The sequence below is a fragment of the Carassius auratus genome, chromosome 17, assembly GCF_003368295.1.
Source record: "Carassius auratus strain Wakin chromosome 17, ASM336829v1, whole genome shotgun sequence".
Lineage (NCBI taxonomy): Eukaryota > Metazoa > Chordata > Actinopteri > Cypriniformes > Cyprinidae > Carassius > Carassius auratus.
In genome coordinates this window covers 7,053,708-7,077,303 of record NC_039259.1, presented here as the reverse complement: position 1 = coordinate 7,077,303, position 23,596 = coordinate 7,053,708, and the positions used below count along the sequence as shown (strand labels likewise).

Genomic DNA, 23,596 nt, shown 5'->3' with positions numbered 1-23,596 from the left:
AAGGATATTTTGATAAGATATGAAGCTCATTTCAACTGCAAGCCAAAGGATGTTGAGGACCATGTTTCAAAATATCAAACAGGAATGAGAGCAGAGCAATTGTAAGCGTGCACTTATAAAAATTAAAATGCTGCCATGAAACTTAATAGGGGATTGCTGTTTTATAAGAGGGTTTCAGTTACAGAACAGTGACCCTCCATTATTACTAATTACTTTGTCCATGTTGGACAGATCGCAAAGAAAAAAATGAGCACAAATTTACTGCTTGGTTTAATCGTGCTATAAATCAACATGTTTTAATTAATCTGTCCTCAATGGGAAATACATTTGAATTCTTTCTGCAGGCCTTAATGACAAAACCACACAATATCTGCCATTAACTGTGAGTAACAGAAAATTATCCTGCAATCAAGTAGTATAACTGTTTTTATAACTAATAAAGTAATGAGTAATTAGAATTGATTATACTATTTAAATACATTTGTTATGATCAATAACTTTTTAGTGATATTAAATATCACACATTTTTAGAAAAATGATGTTATTAAGTTAATATGTATGTGCTTTTCAGAAATTGAAAATTCAATTTATTTCAATTCAATTCAAACTAAATGTCACCCATATTTTAGCAGGCCAGTTGTGTTGTGTAATAGTGTGCTGATTACTTAGTGTGCGTTGTTTTGTAAATGCACATCCAACCTTTAATCCCGGCCTCCTTCTCTGATGTTACCGCTGCTAATCACTGCTGGCCTGAACTAGGGCTGAAATTGAGTTTCAACACAGTGCTGATAGACATAGATATGGGTGTTACAACCTCTTTGTGACATAACGCTCTCCTAATTTGCGCAGCGTTGACAGAAATCCACTGAAAAGGTAGATCAGTTGCACTGAAGCCCTTCTCACATTTAATAACTGGTCGACACGGGTCAAATCATGATGAACACACTGATACGGCAAATTCTTGGCCTTTCAGTCATGTTTGTGATCATGGTAGACCTGCCAGTTCCCAGGTACGGTCTCCACAGTCTGAACTGGCAGGAAAAGGCCCAGAGCCCACCGGGAACCGAAAACATCAGTCAGGTTGGCACGCCAGGTCCCACGACTGTCTGACAGCTGCCCTTTCTGCAGCTCGCACCAGGTCTGCCCTCGGGCTACTAGAAGAAGCTGCTGACAGCAGAATCCGGCGCTAACCAGTCCGATACCCAGCCAGACGTACAGCATTATAACCAGAAAGAACTGGAGACCTGAAATAAAACCTGAGGGGAGAACAGAAAAAAATTTCTTCTCAGGGATATTTGAACTAGGAAAGCCTCAAGCAGACAAAATGAAACCTACCGAGGAAGAAGTAACCTGTCGAGAGCGGTAGGAGCGTGAGGAACGTCAGTGGGTTCTCAAAGGATATGGAGTATTCCATGGTAAGATACGCCACCCCGATTACCAACGAATACAGACAACAGCAGGACGTATAGATGCTGAACATAATAAAGTAGCGCATGTTCCTATTCCCAATACAGTTTCCTGTGAAAAAGCAGTGGTGGTCCCGTTTTAGAATCACTTTCTTACACACTTTACAGAAGTGGCGTCCATTCAGGAGGTAGTGGGCGTCAATTCGGTCCGGGCAGTCGGGGGAACAGACTGGAATTGCTGTCTCGTTGGCACTCTCAGATGGGTACCATATAGTCATCGTGTAATTACCCAGAGCGTTCCCCATGAGGAAGAGAAAGACAGCGATGTGGACCAGCATGGTGGGATTTAGTGCCAAATCTGGACTTTGGAAAACAGTGGGCATGAAGAGGAGGAGGTGGAGGGTGAATGTGACCACGGTTGCGGTGAAGAAGTATGCAGGTGCAATCGTGTTGAGTAGTCTGAGTTTTAGCATCCTGAACAACATGCCTGTGTTAGATTAATAAAAGAATCTCTTATTTGAGAAAATTCATTCAGCTGAAGATGATAAAATCATACATTTCATGATGGCCTTTGAAGCAATTCATCCCTATGAAAATGAACTCTAATATGATGAAAGAAAGTTATATGTTACTGACATGCTGTAATTTTACTTTATACTTTATGATGCTGTAAAATTTTTTAACTTGGCTGTCAATAAAGATGTTTTCTCGTAAATCTGAACCAAACGAAATTTCAGATAGGTTTAGTGTAACCTAGTTCATACGCTTCCCCAAAACTCTTCCATTGGTCAGTAAAACAGATAGCCCCGCCCCCAAATCACGCCATTGGTTCAGTCTATGTTATTCTAATCTATAGTCTTTGGTAGGACTAAACAGAAAATAAGCGATGCTGGAACCACAGTGTTTACACTTTGTATTCAGGAATACATTAAATGTGTCTCTTAAACGTCTCTACACATTAAAGTGTGACTGGACATAGTATTTTTAACAGAAAAATTAATAAATAAATGCATGCATCATTTTGTATAAAACATATCACCAAGAAACGGATAGCCTCCATAACCCTAAATAGCAGATGATTATACAGACACCTTACGTAGAACAGAATTGACATCCTTTAGGATTTAAATATATAGGCCTATACAGTGTTTATTAGCCAGAATTAATTGTTTTCAGACAATGGAGTGAGAGAAGATGTGATGAACCATATGGAAGCATTAACTAAATAGGTATATCCTATCCTATACGAACGTATATATTACAGATAGGGTTCGTGATAAACAGATTAAGGAACAACAAGGCCTGAAGCATCTTATCTGTTAGAAACAGTAGCTTGATGATGATTTTGAGGGTTATTGATGGTTATTACCTGACGGAGGCAAGACCAGAGCCGCTTGATCCGCTCAGGAGCGCATCCCTCGCTCACGCTGATGGGAAATTAGCCTATAATTCATTCAGAAAAAGCTAATCAGTTATAATTTGGTAATACTGAGCGCATCTGTTCGCGGTGTCTCTCAGTAGTTTAGCACCGCCTGTTGGTGTGGATACAGCATCCAGCTCCACTGGAAAAACAGTCATATATAGCTACACTCGTTATATGGATATGTTTAGGTGTTTATTCATTAGTCTGTATTACTGTGTGAGTTATATCGATATTTTATATATCTATGCCGCTGAATAACACTGTTTTCTACAAAAAAAAATATGCACTTACAATGTTCACCGACAGATGGCAATGCAAATCAACGCTTTTAAGCACATAGGTTTATTTAATTATTTATGCAGCGTTTGATACATTTGAAAACCATGCCTTAAGACTTAAAATTAGCATTTTAAGACGTGGTTCGTGCCAAAGAAGCAAGAGTCTGCGATTCGCAGAAACACAAAGTCAAAACTTTTTCATTTTCGTGTTTGTTGAAGGCGTGTCTCTTTCCACACGGTCCCTGGGCGGACGGGCGCTCCCCGCGTGCGCGCGCTGGTGCTGATGCAGACAGACAGAAGCATCCTACCGGACAAACACCGCAGGACGTGTGGGAAAGGTAAGCCGCACTATTGTTATATTCGCCTCGCTTCAAAATGAACTATTCTCAATTATATCTAAAAGAAAGGATGCAACAAACGAGTCAATGATTCATTCCGAACTTCAACGGCTTTTAAAAGTGGGCGTTTTGATCTAACAGTTACAGACATTGCGTTTGAAACGCTATTGCTGCAGAGACCTGGGCTATGCTCGGGTGCCAAACACAGAGGAGGGGTGATACTTAAATAATTGAACTGCTTGAGGTGTCTATGTGCATACCGATGGCATAATAATGGTTTTTGGTTTGGCTTGTTTGTTTACCGTCTCATGTACAACACCTCCAGGAGCCCCGCTGTTGTATTGTGCCAGGAGAGTGCGCGCGGTGTGCATTCATTATTGTGAGATCCTTATATTGTCTTTTCAAAGTTCTGGCTGCTGTGCTGCTGCTTCTGCTGCTGATAATGGCTTTATTAGTCCTCACATGCTGACAGCTGGGAGTATAATGTCTGGATAATGTATTGAATGGGGATCAAGTCAAAGCTGCGCGTTACGAATCAGAGGATGTGGGCGGATAGATTCTCCACGCTGTTGCAAAGAAGCTGTGATGATGCTCAAGCAGATAATCATAATAACTTTAACGATTAGAAATGTAGTCTTTAATCATCCCTTTGAGAATTAAACATTACTTCAACAGGTACTTCTGCCAGGCACATGCTGGTTTATTCAACACAAAATAAAATAGCCTAAGCCTATTTTCATTGTTTCATAACAATAAAGTACATTCCCCATTAAAATGTTTATTATTAATTTAATTTAAATGATAATATTAATTTAATTTTTTTATTATATATATATTATGTATATAATAGTCTAAGTGCAGAGATGTCATTAATATTATATAATGGCTATTAAACATAATGACTTTACTTAAATATTTCATCAGAGGTCACTGTGATTGTGAAAGTGATTTATTAGATTTAGACATTAGTATATTGTTGTGTACCTCCTTTAATTTATATAACTATGACTAAAAAAGGATGCAGTAACAAAAACACTGCATTATAGTCATGAAAATCTATTAAAAGGAATTTGTAAAAAAAAAAAAAAAAAGCCTACTTTAATAAAATTGTCCAATTGCAATGGACCATCCAAAAGTTTGGGAGGAGGTATGCTTCATTGTTATGAAAGTGATGTTATTTTTAAAAATAGTCTTCACTTACCACAGCATTTATTTATTTGTTTATTATGGATTTTTTTTAATTGACATATTACTCATTTCAACTCCAACTGTGCAACTGTAAAGAATTCATGAATGAATAATAACATATTTGTAACATTGTGTTTTCATGCTTTGCGATAGCCTAAAGGGCATGAATAAAAGTAGACAGTCAAGGGTTATTCTATGTGTTTTTGAGTGATATGAGCAGGGGAATTGTGTGACTGCTTAATGTGCCATTATGCCACCATTTAGAAAGGATTCAGTTGTTGTTTTTAGGATTTTTAGAGTTTGCTTCTGTGGTGAAGAGTGAGGTTTGTGCTCAGTTCAGAGAAAACTAATGTGTACTTACATTGGCTTTTCTTAGTAAGACAAGGTCTCCTCTGCCTTGTACCACCCACCTGCCTCCTTAGCTACAATATCTGCTAATCTAACAGGACAACGCAGTATAGTCCTGCTGGTCACCAGCAAAACTAAGATAATAAATGTGGCCTTCTGCTAATGAAACAGCAGGTTGTTGCTGGTTAAGCCAGACAGCTAATGTGATTTTTCGGCTTTATTCCTTGTGCTAACCAGGTGTGACACAGCAGTCTTCTTCAGTGCAAATCAGGCCTTTTATCAGATCAGTTTTTTTGTGCCATGACAACAAAACGTCTATAAAAAAAAATGAAGCAATAAAAAGGTTGAAACAAACCTGCACACCAAAATCAAACACTGGCAAACAACTAAGCTAGTATTGATTAACTTTAAAATAGCAAACACCTTATCACCAGTTATACTTCTTTATACTCTGACAAGCTAAAATAAGATTTTAAGCCTCTGTGGCATTTGCAACACATGTCATGCTTTCAGAAAGAAGTCATCTTTAAATCAGTGGTTCCCCCTCTGAGCGATAAAAACCTGACATTTCCTCAATGGCCAGTGTCCATCTGACTATTAAGGATAAGACACAGTTATGGCCCCAGTCACTAGTCAGATTTTCCATCTGCTTTCCATTTAAATGGAGCATCTTTGAATGATATTCAGCGATGCATGATAACCAAACTGACTGTATAAAGCAATTAATAGTAGTCGAAATGTCACTGCACTTGTGACAGAATGTTGGTTGAAGCTCATAATTGGATCATGAATAAATCATCAGAACGAACACCTGCTCTTGGCTGATGTCTCTTTCGGATCCCATTCCTTACTATTCTCAATTAAGAAGAAATATTAGTGGCACTGATTTTTACTTTGCCAGTTGCATCAGAGGGGTGAAAACTTTTGGCTCTTATATAACGTAATGCATTGTGAATCTCTCAAACTCTCCTTTCTGTGTTTCTTCTTTTTTTTATGTTTGTTTGGTTTCTACTTGATCAACAAATATACTTTATATATGTGTGTGTTCATGTTAATATAATATTTAATTAAACCAAGTCCATTAAAGTCTTATCATGTGAATGTTTTTCAACATTAAATTTTTTTAAATTTACATAATACAATTGCTATAATACAGTAAAAAAAGGCATATTTAAAATCGTATATTCTTTGTAAACAGTGTAGATAGCATGTTAGTTGCAAACAAAGAGATGCACCTTTAATTTAATCAAGTGCTCACTAAAACATCTCAGTTATAGATCAAGTTAATTTCTTTTCAGACATGAATGAAAGTTGTGTTGTCCAAGATGTGTTTTACAAGTGGATCAGTTCTTAAAAGGATAATTTATCAAATCATTTTTATTCATCTTGATGTATTTCCAAACCCGTATGTGTCACGGTTTTCGCTGTCGGAAGGAACACGGAGCCGAGGATAAACGAAATAAGGTTTTATTTTCCAACATAGGAGTTATCCAAACATGGATCACAGAGGAAGGCACAGCTCGTGAGTATCAAGTAGTGAGCAGGTAACAAGTTGGTAACAAGTTGATGACAAGTAGACCCGACAAAACAGAACTGAAAGGACAAGGTTTAAGTACAAAGGATAATGGGGAAACACAGGTGGATGGCATGACTAAATTAACAGGGACATGGAACACATGAGGAAGATAATAGACACACCTGGGAACTAATCAAACTAAACACGGAAGACAGAAACTGGGTCACTGGGGCAAAAACACTAAATGAGTCCAGGTGTGTGACAGTACTCCCCCCTCCCTGTAGGTGCGTCCTCGCACCGTAGAAAACAACCAAGGAAGGCGTGTGTGGTAGCTTGGGAGGAGGTTCCGGTGGAGGACGGACTCCCAGGAGGGGGCCAGCAGACAGGGACCACGGAGGAAGGAGCCAGGAAGGAGACGACGGAGGGAGGAGCCAGGGAGGAGACAGGAGCAGGAGGAGCCAGATGGTCCACCAGAGACCAGCCAGGACGGAGATCCAAGGTGGGGTCGACGGCGGGAGGAGCCATGGTGAAGGAGGGGTCGACGACACCAGGGGGCCGACAGGCGGAGACTGCACCGGTGGGTGAGGAGCCCAAGATGGAGCAGCACAGCCGCAGAGCCAGGGGGACGTCGAGGATCCGGAGGGCCTAGGTGAAGCAGAAGGCTCAGGCGACCAAGGCGGAGGCGGGGTCCTGGCAGACCGCTGTGGAGCCGGAGTGACCGAGGATGGAGGTGGAACTGGAAGGAAGGAGGAGCCTGACAGAGCCGGAGGGATGGAGTGTCGAGGTGGAACCAAAGGGGTGGAGTCCAGAGGCGGCGGATGGTCGACGACTGACCAAGGTGGAGCCGGAGGGACGAGGGAGCCCGGTGGAGCAGGTGGGATGACAGGCCACGGTGGAGACGAGGGAGCTAAGAGCCAAGGCGGAGCCGCTGGGTCGAAGGACCGAGGAGGAGTCCAGGGCTCGGAGGCTGGAGGCGGAGACAGGGCTTTAACGCGCCAAGGCAGAGCTGGAGACTGGCAGTCCAGTGGCGAACCGTCGCGCCCCGATGGCGCAGACTGAGGGTGAGCTGCGGGACTGACTGGCACCAGCAGGGATGGCGAGGAACTGGCTGGTCTAGGAGGAGGACAGAGAGGAAGGATGGGAGGAAGCGCAGGAGTGTGGGCAGGGCTTTCCTCCATGCCCTCGATCTCCACAAGGACTCCCACGATGCACAGTGTTGCCGGCTCACACACCTGGTCAGTCACGCTCTCGAGATCCTGTTCCCTGTCAGTGGATGGCTCGGGCTCTGCGGCTGCGGTGGGCTCTGGCTCCGTGCGGCGTGATGGTGGCTGGCTGGTCTCTGGGTCGGGAGTGGGACTGGCGAGATCCTCTATCGGGCAGACGGTGAAAGGTGAGCCATTTCTCACCAGAGTCCACTCCACGAATGCAGCGAAATCCTCCCGAGGACCATCTTCGGACGACAACGCTCTGCATTTGGAGTTCAGGCTGGCGTTGTAGAAGGCGCAGAGCGCGTCGTCCGGGTAGCTGGTGGCATTAGCTAACAGAAGGAACCGTCTGGTGTGGTCCTCGAGAGAGCGTCCCTCCTGCTCCAGCATGAGGAGGAGGAATCCGGGGCTAGAGAGGGGATCCATCAACACTACGAAACAAAAAGACTTTGAAAACACAAAAACAAAACGGAGGGAAAAACACGCAGTTTTCTACTTTCTTATGGTCGGGTCTTCTGTCACGGTTTTCGCTGCCGGAAGGAACACGGAGCCGAGGATAAACGAAATAAGGTTTTATTTTCCAACATAGAAGTTATCCAAACATGGATCACAGAGGAAGGCACAGCTCGTGAGTATCAAGTAGTGAGCAGGTAACAAGTTGGTAACAAGTTGATGACAAGTAGACCGGACAAAACAGAACTGAAAGGACAAGGTTTAAGTACAAAGGATAATGGGGAAACACAGGTGGATGGAATAACTAAATTAACAGGGACATGGAACACATGAGGAAGATAATAGACACACCTGGGAACTAATCAAACTAAACACGGAAGACAGAAACTGGGTCACTGGGGCAAAAACACTAAATGAGTCCAGGTGTGTGACAGTATGACTCTTAATATATCTTTGATATGTTATAATAATATTTTGATAATTTAGAAATGAATTCTGTACAGTGGCAGAACATGAAATAAAGCACCTATAATGTCACAAAAAAAAAAAAAAAAAAAAATGACATGCAGCTTGAAGAAAAATTTTCTAAGTGCCAAAAACAACCCAATATTTAGGTGCCAGAAATGCACTATTCTTATTCTTTTTATGCCATTTTTTTATGTTGGTTGGAAAAACCAAGGCAAAAATGTGCATTTCTGCTAAGTTTACATAGAACATTTAAACCATCATTTTAGAAAATGTTTATGATGGTAGTCGTGTTAAATGCATTAGTATCTCTATTCCATGAGCTTTAGATGAAACGTAGAGCAAACTGTAATAACAATCTTTAAAACATCATAAACTATAACATTCCAAAAAGACAACAATAAGCTCAGTAAAATCTATGATGTGTTTATAAATTAGTAAATGCATTTACTACCATGATTAAGCATTGTACTAATGGTTTAAACAGCATGACACTATTCAAGTTTTTTTCAATTCAAATGTATTTGTATATAGTGCTTTTTATGATACAAATCATTGCAAAGCAACTTTAGAAAATTAGGTTTCCACAATGTTTAGTAGTAGTGGTGACTGTCAGTTTATGTGAATATGATAGGAATTTTTTGAAAAATTAATGCAAGATGTAGTCAACCAGACAATGAACACTATTAACAGCAATAATTATGTAATTGCATAGTAAGTAGCAATATTTGTTAGTTCTGTATGTTGTTTCGGGGTTAGCATCATCTGAGGTCTTCTGAGGGGGTTGGCATCATCACTTCTCAGGTATTCTGGATCCAGACTGTATCCGGCAATGTTTCCAAGATGGAAGAATGCTGTTTTTGTAACATAGGAAATATGGTTTTCAAAAGACATGTTGCTGTCTAATATAACACCCAGATTTTTGACTGAAGAGGAAGTAACAGTACATCCGTTTAGTTGCAAACTGTAGTCTACACGATTCTGTATCTCTGTCTTATCCGAATTTAATAGGAGAAAATTATTGGTAATCCAATCTACCATTTTCAATTCTGGACTTCATTCCACATCAATGACAAATATGAATCATAAGTATATTTACCTTATTAATTCAATGTGAGGTAAGAGGCAGATATGAGTGGAAGTTCACAAATGAATACCTCTTTGAAAACAACTGTTAGGAACCATGCTAAAACCATTCATTTAGCCAGCAGGTGTGACTACATCATGAGAGGCTTTAAACAACCTTATTTTAGTTCATAATGTGCTTTCCCATAGTTTTTAGACGTGCTGCTTAGTCATTTGCCAATCCTGCTGCTTTCTCTCCAGTGGTTCGGTGATCAAAAGCTTGTAATACATTCCTGAGAACACACAACAAATAATCCTCAGTAAAATGTGTATTTGGCATCTCAACGCAGCACAGGCATGAATATTTGATGGTGCACATGGCTGAGATTGAAAGTTGATATATCCTTCTGCAGTACACCAAGAGCCACAGAGGCTGGAGCGTGAGCTATAGAGAGTTTGCAGAGGTAATGTTTGGATATGGGTAGATGGAGCTGTTTATCTTCCGTAGATTCCCTTTTGCATCATGACATCCAAGAGCTGGCATGTAGAGAGTTTCTGGTCTTGTTTGTAAGTTCTTTATCATCATCTACTTGATTTGTTGTGTAAGGACCACATACAGGTTTGTTTCTAAAATTATCTTTGGTGCAATAGTGTCTCATTCTTACACCCACACAAATACACAAAAAGATTGAGACTGGCACCTGAGGCCTTCACACAGTGTGTGTGTGTGTGTGTGTATGTGTGTGTGTAAGAGAGAGAGAGAGAGAGAGAGAGAGAGAGAGAGAATAAGAAATAGTAGCATGGCATCCTTGGTATTAGACAGAGGTTAGGATGTCTGACTGAGATATATGAATGACCAGCATCTGGGTCAGTTAACATAGCTCAAAGGTTGCTTATTAAAACTGTAGCCGTAAAAATAAATATGAAAGAAATGATGGCTCTGAAACCATTGATGAAACCATTAAGTAGACCAAGCCGTTCTTTTCGCTCCTTGTACCTGTCACGACCGGGATACAGGAAAATACGGAGAGAGATCCAAATGCGGGTATGTCATTTATTAGGGGTAATCCAAATCGTAAACAGTCTATGCAGGGGTCAAAACCAAAGACAAAAACACAAGGCAAGAACAAGACTATGAAATGGACGTGAATATCATACAAGTACTCCGTGCCACATACTAAGACAGACAGGGTATAAATACACAGGGAGATGAGAGCAATGATTAATGATTAGTGACAGCTGAGTGCAATGCAAAGACAGAGATCGTGGGAAATGTGGTTCAGGAAGTGACAGACACCGTGGGGAAGGAGGACATCTAGTGGTTACCCAGGGAACACAAACCAGACACTGTGACAATACCCCCTCACTACGGAGCGGCTACAGACGCTCCAAGACATGACTGACAAAACAACACCAGGAGGGAGGTGGACAGGTGGAGGCTCAGGGGGAGGGGCGGAGGTCCAGGTAAAAAATAAAATAAATAAAATATGGGGAAACCAGAGACAATAGGAACATGTAAGGCGGGGAACAGAGACCAGAAGTAAAACACAAAACAGGGAGAACAGGAGGGAGGTTGACCGGCGGAGGATCAGGGAGGAGGGAAGGAGGGCCAGGCTCACAGAAGGGAACAGGGACAGGAAGTGAACAGACAACCAAAAAAAAACAAGGGCGGAGCAGAAGACCACCACAACCGTGTGGTCGGGACAGAAGCCCCCCAGGGCGGAGCAGAAGACCACCACAACCGTGTGGTCGGGATAGAAGCCCCCCAGGGCGGAGCAGAAGACCACCACAGTGGGATCGGACTGGCAGGAGAGCAAGTCTGGTTGGGCAAGTCTGAAACAAAGAACATGAACAAGTTAAGGGTAGCCTCCGTGGCCATGACAGGATCAGTTGGGCTCTCAGAGAGTGACGAGTGACGAGGCTCCGGAAGTTCCGCAGAGGCGTGGATAGACTCTGGTAGATCAGCCGAGACATGACGAGGCTCTGGAAGCTCCACAGAGGCATGGATATACTCTGGTAATCCAGCCGAGACGAGGAGAGGCTCCAGTAGTTCAGCAGAGACATGGAGAGACTCTGGTAATCCCATGGTGTTTAGACTGGATTCCAGAAGATCAATGCTGACTTGACTCTGCTCCTGAAGATCATTGATGGCCTGACTCTGCTCATTAAGATCATTGGTGACTTGCATTTGTTCATGGAGAACATTGGTGACTAGTATTTGTTCATGAAGATCAATGGTGACTTGCCCTTGTTCATGAAGATCATTGGTGACTTGCATTTGTTCATGAAGATCATTGGTGACTTGCATTTGTTCATGAAGATCAATGGTGAATTGCCTTCTCCCATGAAGAACCCCAGTGACTTGACTCTGTCCTTGAAGATCACCAGTGACTTGACTCTGTCCCTGAAGATCACCAGTGACTTTACTCTGTCCTTGAAGATCACCAGTGACTTGACTCTGTCCCTGAAGATCACCAGTGACTTTACTCTGTCCTTGAAGATCAAGCCCTGACTCTGGAAGGTCAATGGTGACTAGCCCTGACTCTGGAAGGTCAATGGTGACTAGCCCTGACTCTGGAAGGTCAACGGTGACTAACCCTGACTCTGGAGGGTCCACGAGCACCTGACTTGACTCTGGAGGGTCAACCGGAACCTGACTCGACTCTGGAGGGTCAACTGGAACCTGACTCGACTCTGGAGGGTCAACTGGAACCTGACTTGACTCTGGAGGGTCAACTGGAACCTGACTCAACTCTGGAGGGTCAACTGGAACCTGCCTCGACTCTGGAGGGTCATTGATGGCCTGACTCTGCTCATTAAGATCATTGGTGACTTGCATTTGTTCATGGAGAACATTGGTGACTAGCATTTGTTCATGAAGATCAATGGTGACTTGCCCTTGTTCATGAAGATCATTGGTGACTTGCATTTGTTCATGAAGATCATTGGTGACTTGCATTTGTTCATGAAGATCAATGGTGATTTGCCTTCTCCCATGAATAACCCCGGTGACTTGACTTTGTCCTTGAAGATCACCAGTGACTTGACTCTGTCCCTGAAGATCACCAGTGACTTTACTCTGTCCTTGAAGATCACCAGTGACTTTACTCTGTCCTTGAAGATCAAGCCCTGACTCTGGAAGGTCAATGGTGACTAGCCCTGACTCTGGAAGGTCAACGGTGACTAGCCCTGACTCTGGAAGGTCAACGGTGACTAACCCTGACTCTGGAGGGTCCACGAGCACCTGACTCGACTCTGGAGGGTCAACCGGAACCTGACTCGACTCTGGAGGGTCAACTGGAACCTGACTTGACTCTGGAGGGTCAATTGGAACCTGACTCGACTCTGGAGGGTCAACTGGAACCTGCCTCGACTCTGGAGGGTCAACTGGAACCAGACTCGACTCTGGAGGGTCAACGGGAACCTGACACAACTCTGGAGGGTCAACGGGAACCTGACTCAACTCTGGAAGGTCAGCTGTGGCTGTCATCCTGTGCAGAGGTGCTGGGCAAGCAGCCATCTTGTGCCATGACTCTGGACCGGCGGCCATCTTGGGCCGTGGCTCTGGGCTAGCAGCCATCTTGTGCTGTGGCGCTGGGCTAGTGGCCATCCTATGCTGTGGTGCTGGGCTGGCGTCCATCTTGCATCGTGACGCTGAGCTGGTGGCCATCTTGTGCTGTGGTGCTGGGCTGGCGGCTGTCTTGCATCGAGGCGCTATGCTGGTGACCACCTTGTGCTGAGGTGCTGGGCTGGCGGCCATCTCGGGCTGTGGCGCTGGCTCAGCAGACGTGATATGAACAGTCTCTGGATCAGCAGACGTGACATGAACACTCCTGGGAATCTCTAGGATCTTGTTCAGCATGGAGAAATAATCCAAGAATGGTGGAGAGCGATGCTTAGCCTCCTCTCGACCACTCCCTCCTTGGCGACCTCCCCTGGTCCCGCGAAACACGACCAGGCGGGTTCCCTCAAAACGATCGCTTCCCACCCGCTCGGTGGCTGGGGAAGAAGCATCAACCGACATACCGCTGGATCTCGCTGTGACAGAGTCCTTCTGTCACGACCGGGATACAGGAAAATACGGAAAGAGATACAAATGTGGGTATGTAATTTATTAGGGGTAATCAAAATCGTAAACAATCCATGCAGGAGACAAAACCAAGGCAAGAACAAGACTATGAAACGGACGGAGATGACAAACACTAATGGGGAATTGACTGAGTACAATGATTAAAGATTAGTCACAGCTGAGTACAATGCAAAGATAGAGATCATGGGAAATGTGGTTCAGGAAGTGACAGACACCTTGGGGAAGGAGGACATCTAGTGGTTACCCAGGGAACACAAACCAGACACTGTGACAGTACCAAATGCCCATTTTACCCTATATTTATAGGTGAAAACAAACCACAGTGGCTGATTTTTTTTGTAGCTCATGTCATTGGTGTCCAAATTGGCTCCTGGAGGGCCAACATCCTACAGAGCATGGTCAAAGACTTCAAAAACACAAAGATAGTGCACTTCTATTACTTATGAATGGGAAAAAGTGCAAGTCCCGCCTTCTGAAAAAAGTTTTTTAATTGCTAATTGGCAAAGACATTGCATCACTGCAGGTAATGTGAGAAACTCACAATTAGGACTGCATATGCGGGGGCTAGTTGGATTGTCTAGCCTGAAAAACAAGCTTTTCTATGCTGTTTGAGCATAAGAAACAAAATTTTTTTAGACAGTTGTTGTCGGATTTCATTGGTGATTTCAAGGATGAAATTGAATCGGCTTTTAAAGATTTCAGGTTTCCCCATTCATAAGGAACTTATTCCTTATAGAATGTTCATATAGAAGTTTGTTTCTATCACTGAATAGTAATAAAAAAAGGCAATTGCAACTTTTTTTCACAGAATTTCAAGATATAAAGTCACAATTGCATGTCATAAAGGTCAAATTGTGAGATATAAATGTGCAATTCTGATAAAACATAAAAATTTTGAAATATAAACTCACCATTCTTTGCTTTAAAGCAAAGTTATATCTTGTGATTATAAAAACATGCAATTACGAGTTAATATATAAAATTAGAATTGTGACACATAAATTCTCAATTGAAAGAAAGTAGTCAATCCTTTTTTAAGCAGAATTGGACTTTGTGAGTTCGTGAATGCAATTGTGAGTTTATACAAGCCAGTCTTCACAGCAATTTCACAAATCATCCAAATTAGTAAGATTTGTAAAAAAAAACAAAACAAAAAAAAAACATACGTATTTCATGAGGTGGCAAATTCATAGAAAATTCATACGAAGGACCACACCTAACACCAACCCTAAAACTACCCCTCAAAGAAATACAAAACGACGGAGGTCATACGAATTCATAAAATACATACAAATAGGTCATGATGTAGTGTTGGAAACAAATAATTCCCAAAGCAATTCCAACTGAAAAAAAAACAAAAACATTATTTTAAAACTGGTTTCCAACCTATGAATGGGGTACATATAGTTAGAAGTAGGCTATTGCATCATCAAAAAATTACTTCCTTTACGTTTAATATTGGCTTGGCTGATGCAGCTTGTGTGTGTGTTTGTGTGTGTGTGTGTGTGTGTGTGTGTATGTGTGAAAGAGTGAGTGATAAGCCAGATTGCTGCTTTGATGTCACATAACTGCATTCATGACTCACATCCTTTCCATCAATAATAGATCTTAATAGAACATAAAGAACATACTGAAATAATCACCACTGCACAGTTTGTGCAATAAGACAATAAATGTGCATCAGTCAAAAAGATAATAGCATGGGACGATGGGAAACCCTAATTAGGATGGTTTGCTTAGCCAAGTTACACAGCGCCATTTAGGCACCCTAACTTAAATGACTGTGTATAGTTATTTTACAGACGTGTAATTCATTTACTCTAATTTCAATATACGTCCTGCATCAAATACTTGTATTTCTTATCACCATATTTTCTGATGCTGAAAGCAAGGAACAGGTTGGACTAATCAATTAGCAAATAACAATGATCCTAAATAGGCCTACTAGTTCCCTAATCAGAAATTGGATATTAACAGCTTATTTACATCTATGAAACAAACTTTGGCTGCATCTGCATTAGATACATTTGAAACATTGTCCACCCTTTTAACCAAAAACTTAAAATTTGCTTTACTGTGCGTGCTTAAATCTAAAAAAGATGCATTTTCACAATTCCAGCATTGTCAGCAAGATGAATGGATGCCAATTAATAGGACATTACATTTTGGTTTAAATATTGGTATTTTATTAAAAATATTGATATTTAGCCAGTGGATATTGACAAAGTATTTCCTTTACATTTAGACTTTAATTATAGGATTTCCACAGTAAGTGAGCAAGAATGAACTCATGAGTAAGACGTCCTCCAACGATTCCTTTTCATTCCGACAACAAAGCACTAGACAAACTCGTAATTACAGCTTCAGAAATGTCTGATTGCACATGAAGGCAGCATAAACACATCTAATGAAACTGAACTCAAAGCACCGAACTTAGCAGACAAGACGCCTATTTAACAGACATCTATGCCTAAAAACAGTCCTTGGTATTACTGCTGAAAACTCCTACGGGTATTTTTAAAAAATTTCCAACCATATGTTTTATGGTAGAGCCCTAAAGTGGACTTCATAATATTTGAATATTCAAATAAGTGAGACTCCAAATTGTAGGGAATGCAATGTAAAGCACAGCCACATGGCATATGGAACATTTGTACTTCGATATCGAGTCAAATGTATAGTATAAGTTTAATTCACCTTAGAAGTGTTGCTAGGCAGTTGTGGGAAAGTATAAAGTGTACTACATACTGTACAGTATGGCAAGCAGACACATGCATATTTTAAATGAACCATATCACACTTATTTTCAAATTATACATTGCAGCTGTTATTTATCAGGCTTTTAAGTATTAAGCATTTTACAATCATTTACATATTGGAGACCTAGAATCTGTGTGATTCAAGTTTGATGATGTATTAGGGCATTCCAAAGGAACAAATATTATCAAGGGAAGTGAACTTCTACAGACACCCCATGCTGAGTTTGTAGGGAGCTGTGAAACTGCGTAGGGGCTCTGTGAATTGTAACACGGCTTTAAACATTGATGCTCAGCAGCATTTGTCCTGTGGACACGGACACACAGGAGGCTATAGAAGCCACCAGTAAGCAACCTAGCAACTGCTTAGAAACATGCTACAAACACTCAGAACACATTGAAGACCCTAAGAAAAACTATTGCTATGCTACAATAATTCATTTCTATATAAGTATAATTGTTATCTGTCACTCTCATTCCTTATTGCATAACAGCAGCTTTTATTAGGTTGTTCTTATCTAATGAGCATATTTAATTGCAGCAATGCTTTGTCATGTATTTGATTCATTATATCACTGCTCCAGGACTGTGGGCTTTATGTCCTCTAGATTGATGAGAATGTGAGAGTGGATGGTGGAGTTTCTTTCATCTTGGCAGGAAGCTCCCTGGATATTCTGTGGCTAATCTATCCATTCAGTCACAGCAAGTCAAGCCAAGGGATTCCCGTCTGAAGTATGAGTGGGAAAAGTAATGTAATATTTCCTGCCTAGCAGGATTTTCAGTAAATCACTGAGGAAATTAGATTTTTTTTTAAATCTAAAAATGTATTTAAAAATACAGTTAAATGTAATTAATATATTAATTCTTATTTAAAAATAGATTATTGAAAGAAAACATAAGTAGATTAGCATACTTTTTACATTAATATTTATGTATTTTTAGTAACATATTATTAACACACACACACAAACACACACATACACACACACACAAACACACACACATATTAGTAATTTCTATTTTTATAAGTTTCTTATGCTCATTAAATATTATACAATTAAAATAAATAGTTTCTATTTTAATATACTTAAAAATATAATATTTATATATATAATTTATTCTGTGATATAAAGCTGAATTTGATTCTTCAGAAATCACTCTAATGCTGATTTATGGTTAACAGTTGTGCTGCTTCTTTTAATTATTTTGTAATCTGTGATAATTTTCTCAGAATTATTGTGTAAATAAAAAGATCAGAATTTATTTAAAATATTTTTTTAATTAAAATTCAGTTGTGCATCTATATTTGAAATTGTAATAATATTTCACAACATTGATTTTATATATACTGTATATATATATGTCAGGGGTTGGTAGGGAGGAACTCAGGTGCAGACAGGATTTACAACACAAACAGGGTTTATTACAAAAAAGGGGAAAACAAAAACCCACGAGGGGGAAAACAGGACTAGGGCAGATACAACAAATACTAAACAGGACTGATCAGACAAGATAAACAAAGACTCAAAACTAGAGAACACTAACTACAAATAACACTCACGGTTATACAGGGACTTCAGAGGTACAATCACAAGTGTAGAACACATAAGTAGTACAATCACAATGACACGACGCAAGACAGAGCACACTAGGAGATCTAAATAGGGGGAACAATCAAGACACGACAGGTGGCACAGATGGGACAATCAAGACACGACTAGGTTAACAAGGGGGGGGCGGGGCAAGGGAACGAGACAACACAAGCACATGGCCCAAAGGCAAGGCCATGTGCTTGTACACAAAACACGGGTCTGTCATGATCCTGCCTCAAGACTAGGAAAAATCAAGGACACGAGGGCAGAATCATGACAGAACCCCTCCCTTAAGGAGCGGCTTCCAGACGCTCCTCAAGGGAACATCAAACACGAGACATGACTGACATGACGGACTGGGACACCGACACAAACCAACAAGACATGACAAATAATAACAATGGCAAACATGAATACACAACGGCAGGGTTGGGGTGACAAATCAAAAAAAACAAACAGGGAAGGGGAGGGGGCGGGACCACAAAGTTCATGGGGGACAGACCAGGGCGGGTGGGTGGGGTAGGAATCCTAGGAGGACAGGACGAAGGCTGACGACGGGGGGTACGGGCAGGTCTGGGTGGTGAGGGGCGGGGAGGGTTCTCGGGATAACTGACAGGAGCAGACACAGGACGCGGGGCAACACTTACGGGACGCGGGGCAACATCAACAGGACGAGGGGCGACTACATCAACAGGACGAGGGGCGACTACATCAACAGGACGAGGGGCGACTACATCTACAGGGCACGGGGAGACAACATCTACTGGGCACGGGGAGACAACATCTACTGGGCACGGGGAGACGACAGGACACGGGGATACAACATCTACTGGACACGGGGGCACATCAACGGGACACGGGGCCACATCAACAGGACACGGGGAGACAACGGCTGGACATTTGGGACTTCTGGGGACAGGGTCAGGGGACAAGACAGGACTGACGGGGACTTCTAAAATTTGGACAAGACGGGACAAATAATCAGAAAAAGCTTTAGCAGCTAGGATGATAGGCAGCTCCTTATGGGATGAGACCGACTGTACAAGAGTCTTTGCTGCAGAGTCGGCCGCGGCTCTCTCCTCCGCTCTCACGACTGCCGACTTGCATACAGCTTTCTTTCCCGGCTCGGGCACGCTAGCGCTCACCGCTGCTGACTCGGACACGCTCACTGCTGCTGGCTCGGGCACGCTCACTGCTGCTGGCTCGGGCACGCCAGCGCTCTCCGCTGCTGGCTCGGGCAAGCTCACCGCTGCTGGGTCGGGCACGCCAGCGCTCACCGCTGCTGGCACGGGCACGCCAGCGCTCTCCGCTGATGGCACGGGCACGCCCACCACTGCTGGTACGGGCACGCCAGTGCTCTCCGCTGCTGGCACGGGCACGCCAGCGCTCTCCGCTGCTGGCACGGGAGGAAACGGGGTCACAGGACCGGCAGGCCCCCTCTTCCTCCTTGGGCGCGGTGCAGAGACCACAGCTGGGTCAGAGGCGGGTTGGGGGAGTTCGGTCTCTGGCAGGGCTGACTCCGACGATTCCGAGGCAGACTCCCACGATAACCGTCTCCCTCGCTTCCCGGGGAGACCGACGGGTGTGGGAGGCACCTCAGGACTCGGTGAGGGATGTGCCTGATCCCCCAGAGTGGCCACGGCCAGGATACGACCCTCTGGAACCGTTGGCAGCTGGGTAGGTGGGGACCTCTGGGGCTCCTCCTCTCGCCCGCTCGCTCCGGAACGACCTCCCCTGGTCCCCCGGAACACCACAAGGCGAGAGCCCTCAAAACAATCTCGCTTGCTGGCTGACAACATCCAGTATTGCCTCCTGTCTGCTGAGTTCCCTTTTGGTCGGTTCATTCTGTCAGGGGTTGGTAGGGAGGAACTCAGGTGCAGACAGGATTTACAACACAAACAGGGTTTATTACAAAAAAGGGGAAAACAAAAACCCACGAGGGGGAAAACAGGACTAGGGCAGATACAACAAATACTAAACAGGACTGATCAGACAAGATAAACAAAGACTCAAAACTAGAGCACACTAACTACAAATAACACTCACGGTTATACAGGGACTTCAGAGGTACAGTCACAAGTGTAGAACACATAAGTAGTACAATCACAATGACACGACGCAAGACAGAGCACACTAGGAGATCTAAATAGGGGGAACAATCAAGACACGACAGGTGGCACAGATGGGACAATCAAGACACGACTAGGTTAACAAGGGGGGCGGGGCAAGGGAACGAGACAACACAAGCACATGGCCCAAAGGCAAGGCCATGTGCTTGTACACAAAACACGGGTCTGTCATGATCCTGCCTCAAGACTAGGAAAAATCAAGGACACGAGGGCAGAATCATGACAATATATATATATATATATATATATATATATATATATATATATATATATATATATATATATATATATATATATATATAATTTTAAGTATTTTGTTTAAAAAATATAGAATGCTTTATTGCTTATTAATAATTGCTTAATTTGTTTAATAATTGCATAATAATCTTGAATAAGCTATAAATGTATTTGTAATTCTTTTCTCAAATAAAAACCACCAGAAAGCTGTTATAGCAGTAGCCTGCACCTCTCTATTTGGGAAGCAAGATTACTTCCAAAACGCATCAGGCAAATGCAATAGGAAGGAATTCTGAAATATGACGCTGTGACTCATTTGTATGCAGGAGCCCTCCATCTGAGAGCTGATTTGGAGGAAACTGAAATGTAACCTACATTCAGTGACTTTGGAGTAAAATATTCAAGCACAACACAAACAGCAAGTACTCACTGATCTCCCTGCATGAGCCATCAGACTGTGAAATGTTTTTATTAAAATTAATCGTTAGTCATTTCTTGGGAGCATAACACTTTTTTATATTTATCCTTCTGACTTGACAAGTTTCATTTAATGAGTCGATTCAAGTTCACAATATTATTTAGGTCTTGCCTTTTGCTGTCTCAGGTCTTTCTCCTTTTTTCATACATACTCCAAGTTCATGTGCTTGCTCAAGCAGGTAATGGGACTTCATCTGACAAATGGTTTTACTGTGTGGACAAGCACTGTAGGTGATTCTTTCTGGTTCAGATGTAAGGGTAATCTAATATTGAATTATATATTAATATATATATTTATATAGGTGCTGGTCATATAATTAGAATATCATCAAAATGTTTATTTATTTCACTAATTCCATTAAAAAAGTGAAACTTGTATATTATATTAATTCATTACACACAGACCGATATATTTCAAATGTTTATTTATTTTAATTTTGATGATTATAACTGACATCTAAGGAAAATCCCAAATTCAGTATCTCGGAAAAGTAGAATATTGTGAAAAGGTTCAATACTGAAGACACCCGGTGCCACACTCTAATCAGCTAATTAACTCAAAACACCTGCAAAGCCTTTAAATGGTCTCTCAGTCTAGTTCTATAGACTATACCATCATGGGGAAGACTGCTGACTTCACATCAGTCCAAAAGTCGACCACTGACACTTTGCACGAGGAGGACAAGACACATAAGGTCATTGCAAAAGAGGCTGGCTGTTCACAGAGCTCTGTGTCCAAGCACATTAATAGAAAGGCGGAGGGAAGCAAAGGATGTGGAAAAAAGTGTACAAGCAATAGGGATAACAGCACCCTGGAGAGGATTGTGAAATAAAACCCATTCAAAAATGTGGGGGAGTTTCACAAAGAGTGGACTGCAGCTGGAGTCAGTGCTTCAAGAACCACTACGCACAGACGTATGCAAGACATGGGTTTCAGCTGTCGCATTCCTTGTGTCAAGCCACTTTTGAACAACAGACAGCATCAGAAGCATCTAAAGAGAAAAAGGACTGGACTGCTGCTGAGTGGTCCACAGTTATGTTCTCTATTGAAAGTAAATTTTGCATTTCCTTTATAAATCAGGGTCACAAAGTCTGGAGGAAGAGAGGAAAGGCACACAATCCACATTGCTTGAGGTCCAGTGTAAAGTTTCCACAGTCATGTCACGGTTGGTAAACCGTGATCTCGGGTTGTTTACACTTTGTGGTGAATTCTGTGTGTTCTGCGTCTGCACTGATTAGTTGTGGGCGTCTCCGTTAATTGTATCAGCAACAGCTGCCACTCATTACTCATCTCCTATTTAATGGCTTGTCTCACGTCTTGTGTTTGTGAGATTGTTGTTTCATGTCGTTGTGTTTACCCCCGTCCGGCTTCTGTGTAGTTTGCGTTTGGATGTCTGTGTTTCCCCAGAACCTGTGTTACCTGTGTTACCGCCTCATCGTCTTTGTGTGTCTTTGTACCATATCTCATCATCTCATTAAAACTTGTTAACTCGCTATTGTTTCCGGACTGTCCTTTCACCAGCCGTCACAAGTCAATGATGGTCATCTGCTGGTGTTGGTCCACTGTGTTTTCTGAGGTCCAAGGTCAACACAGCCGTATACCAGGAAGTTATAGAGCACTTCATGCTTCCTGCTGCTGATCAACATTATGGAGAATCAGATTTCATTTTCCAACAGGACTTGGCACCAGCACACAGATCCACAGCTACCAGTTCCTGGTTTAAGGACCATGGTATCCCTGTTCTTAATTGGTCATCAAACTCGCCTGACCTTAACCCCTTAGAAAATCTATGAGGTATTGTGAAAAAGAAGATGAAAAGGAAGACCCAAGAATGCAGAAGAGCTGAAGGCCACTATCAGAGCAACCTGGGCTCTCAAAACACCTGAGCAGTGCCACAGACTGATCGACTCCATGCCACGCCGCATAGCTAAGGATTGAGTGCTCATAATTGTCATGTTCATACTTTTCAGTTGGCCAAGATTTCTAAAAATCCTTTTTTGTATTGGTCTTAAGTAACATAATAATTTTCTGAGATACTGAATTTTGGATTTTCCTTAGTTGTTCGTTGTAATCATCCAAATTAAAAGAAATAAACATTTGAAATATATCAGTCTGTGTTTAATAAATGAATATAATATACAAGTTTCACTTTTTGAATGGAATTAGTGAAATAAAACGTTTTGATGATTTTCTAATTATATGACCAGCACCTGTATATAAAGCACAAAAAAAAATATTACAAGGTCATCAAATATTATGGATCACATATCTTACTGGCACTGGCGTATGCACTTTTTTGTACCACCCTTTTGGGGAAAATTTAAAAAAAAAGTTCTCTAATAGATCAAAAATAAAGCTACACTTCCGGGTGAATGCTGGCGCTGTTAGCTGCCGCTGCTCAGGGAGGGAATTTTAAACCTTTTAGCGCTTCAAAATCGTCCTGCACTTATGAATGCATGGATGCATTTATGAACTGTTATTAAATCATTTTAAGGAGTCTGAACTCTGTTTCCACGCTGATTCGGCGGGTTTGTACGCTGGTTGATCTACCCGCGTACCTATGACTGTTGATGCTTTATGCTGTTGCCAATCGAGTGACGGTCACATCTCCAGCCGATTGACTGCCGAT

The 23,596-nt window shown here is 42.1% G+C and overlaps 2 protein-coding genes across 2 annotated transcripts in view; one reads left to right on the top strand and one right to left on the bottom strand.

The window, feature by feature from the left end:
• Positions 1-253: 253 nt before the first annotated feature.
• On the bottom strand, positions 254-3,070 carry LOC113117081 (palmitoyltransferase ZDHHC22-like). Its single transcript, XM_026285484.1, has 3 exons — positions 2,776-3,070; positions 1,336-1,893; positions 254-1,256 (listed from the first exon to the last, which is right to left on the bottom strand). The coding sequence occupies exons 2-3, from the start codon at positions 1,889-1,891 to the stop codon at positions 970-972; spliced, it is 843 nt and encodes a 280-aa protein (XP_026141269.1). The 5' UTR covers positions 1,892-1,893; positions 2,776-3,070; the 3' UTR covers positions 254-969.
• Positions 3,071-3,357: 287 nt separating this feature from the next.
• LOC113117079 (calcium permeable stress-gated cation channel 1-like) overlaps positions 3,358-23,596 on the top strand; it is a 59,495-nt gene continuing 39,256 nt past the window's right edge. Inside the window, 1 exon segment of the mRNA XM_026285482.1 lies at positions 3,358-3,445. The gene's annotated coding sequence lies outside the window, so the exon portion shown is untranslated.

Coding starts and splice junctions, on each gene's coding strand:
- LOC113117081 (XM_026285484.1), bottom strand. CDS start 1,891: ATGTTGTTCAGGATGCTAAAACTCAGACTACTCAACACGATTGCACCT. Junction 1,257..1,335: donor GACAGGTTACTTCTTCCTCG/GTAGGTTTCATT, acceptor TTCTCCCCTCAG/GTTTTATTTCAGGTCTCCAG.